Below are 764 nucleotides of genomic sequence, written 5' to 3'. Positions count from 1 at the left end.
TCCCCACACAGACACACTCAGTGATGAAGGCTGTGCTATCAGTCCCACTTGGATGATTTCCTCCTCGTGGTTCTCTCTCCTTCGCTGTCGATGGCCTCATACAGCTGCTGGTCATTTTCCTTCATTGCGTGCAGGTAGCCCAAGTAGCCCACACATAGCGTGATGCTCAGCAGTCCAAAGGCCATCACAGGTTTATTCTGCAAAGTGAAATAGAGATGTTACTGTGCGCTCCAGTCCATGCTTTGTGTGAGGGCTGAATCAGAATCAGAATCAGTTTATTGCCAAATGTTGAGCAGGTTTACAACATTAGGAAATTGCTGCGGTGCTTCAGTGCAGCAATTTATAGTTCATACTGCTGGTAGAGAAACAACAGGAGAAACCTTTATTACAGTAGTCTAGTACTGCAATTGTTGGTATTGATACCTTGAAAATACTGGGCCAATACTGCTGATACCAGTACCAATACTTTATACTATGAAGAGAGCTTCTGTAAGGCAGAGTAGTGTCATGGTTTAAGAGATGGATTAGGACTCAACTTTATTGTCATTACACATGTATAAACACAGGGTAACGAGTGAGCAAAGAGCAGATTATATACAGATAATCTGTACATTACTATACAGAGAGCAAATATACAGATGTACTATAAACAAATATACTTTAATCATAGTCAATTTGTCAAATTCTCAACACATTTTAAAATTGTATTGAAACTGGGTTTAATGGCTACTTGGACTCTGAATGTGCCTGTCAACAAAAAAAAA

General features: G+C 40.1%; 1 protein-coding gene across 1 annotated transcript; it reads right to left on the bottom strand.

The window, feature by feature from the left end:
* Nucleotides 1-6: 6 nt before the first annotated feature.
* On the bottom strand, nucleotides 7-197 carry smim8 (small integral membrane protein 8; the record flags this gene model as incomplete). Its single annotated transcript, XM_005755742.1, has 1 exon — nucleotides 7-197. A coding segment is annotated over one exon (159 nt), but the record flags the coding sequence as incomplete, so codon positions are not given.
* Nucleotides 198-764: the final 567 nt, after the last annotated feature.

Source organism: Pundamilia nyererei, unplaced genomic scaffold, assembly GCF_000239375.1.
Source record: "Pundamilia nyererei isolate P.nyererei 1_Seehausen unplaced genomic scaffold, PunNye1.0 scaffold02797, whole genome shotgun sequence".
NCBI classification, from domain to species: domain Eukaryota; kingdom Metazoa; phylum Chordata; class Actinopteri; order Cichliformes; family Cichlidae; genus Pundamilia; species Pundamilia nyererei.
This window is presented reverse-complemented; position numbering and strand designations above follow the sequence as displayed.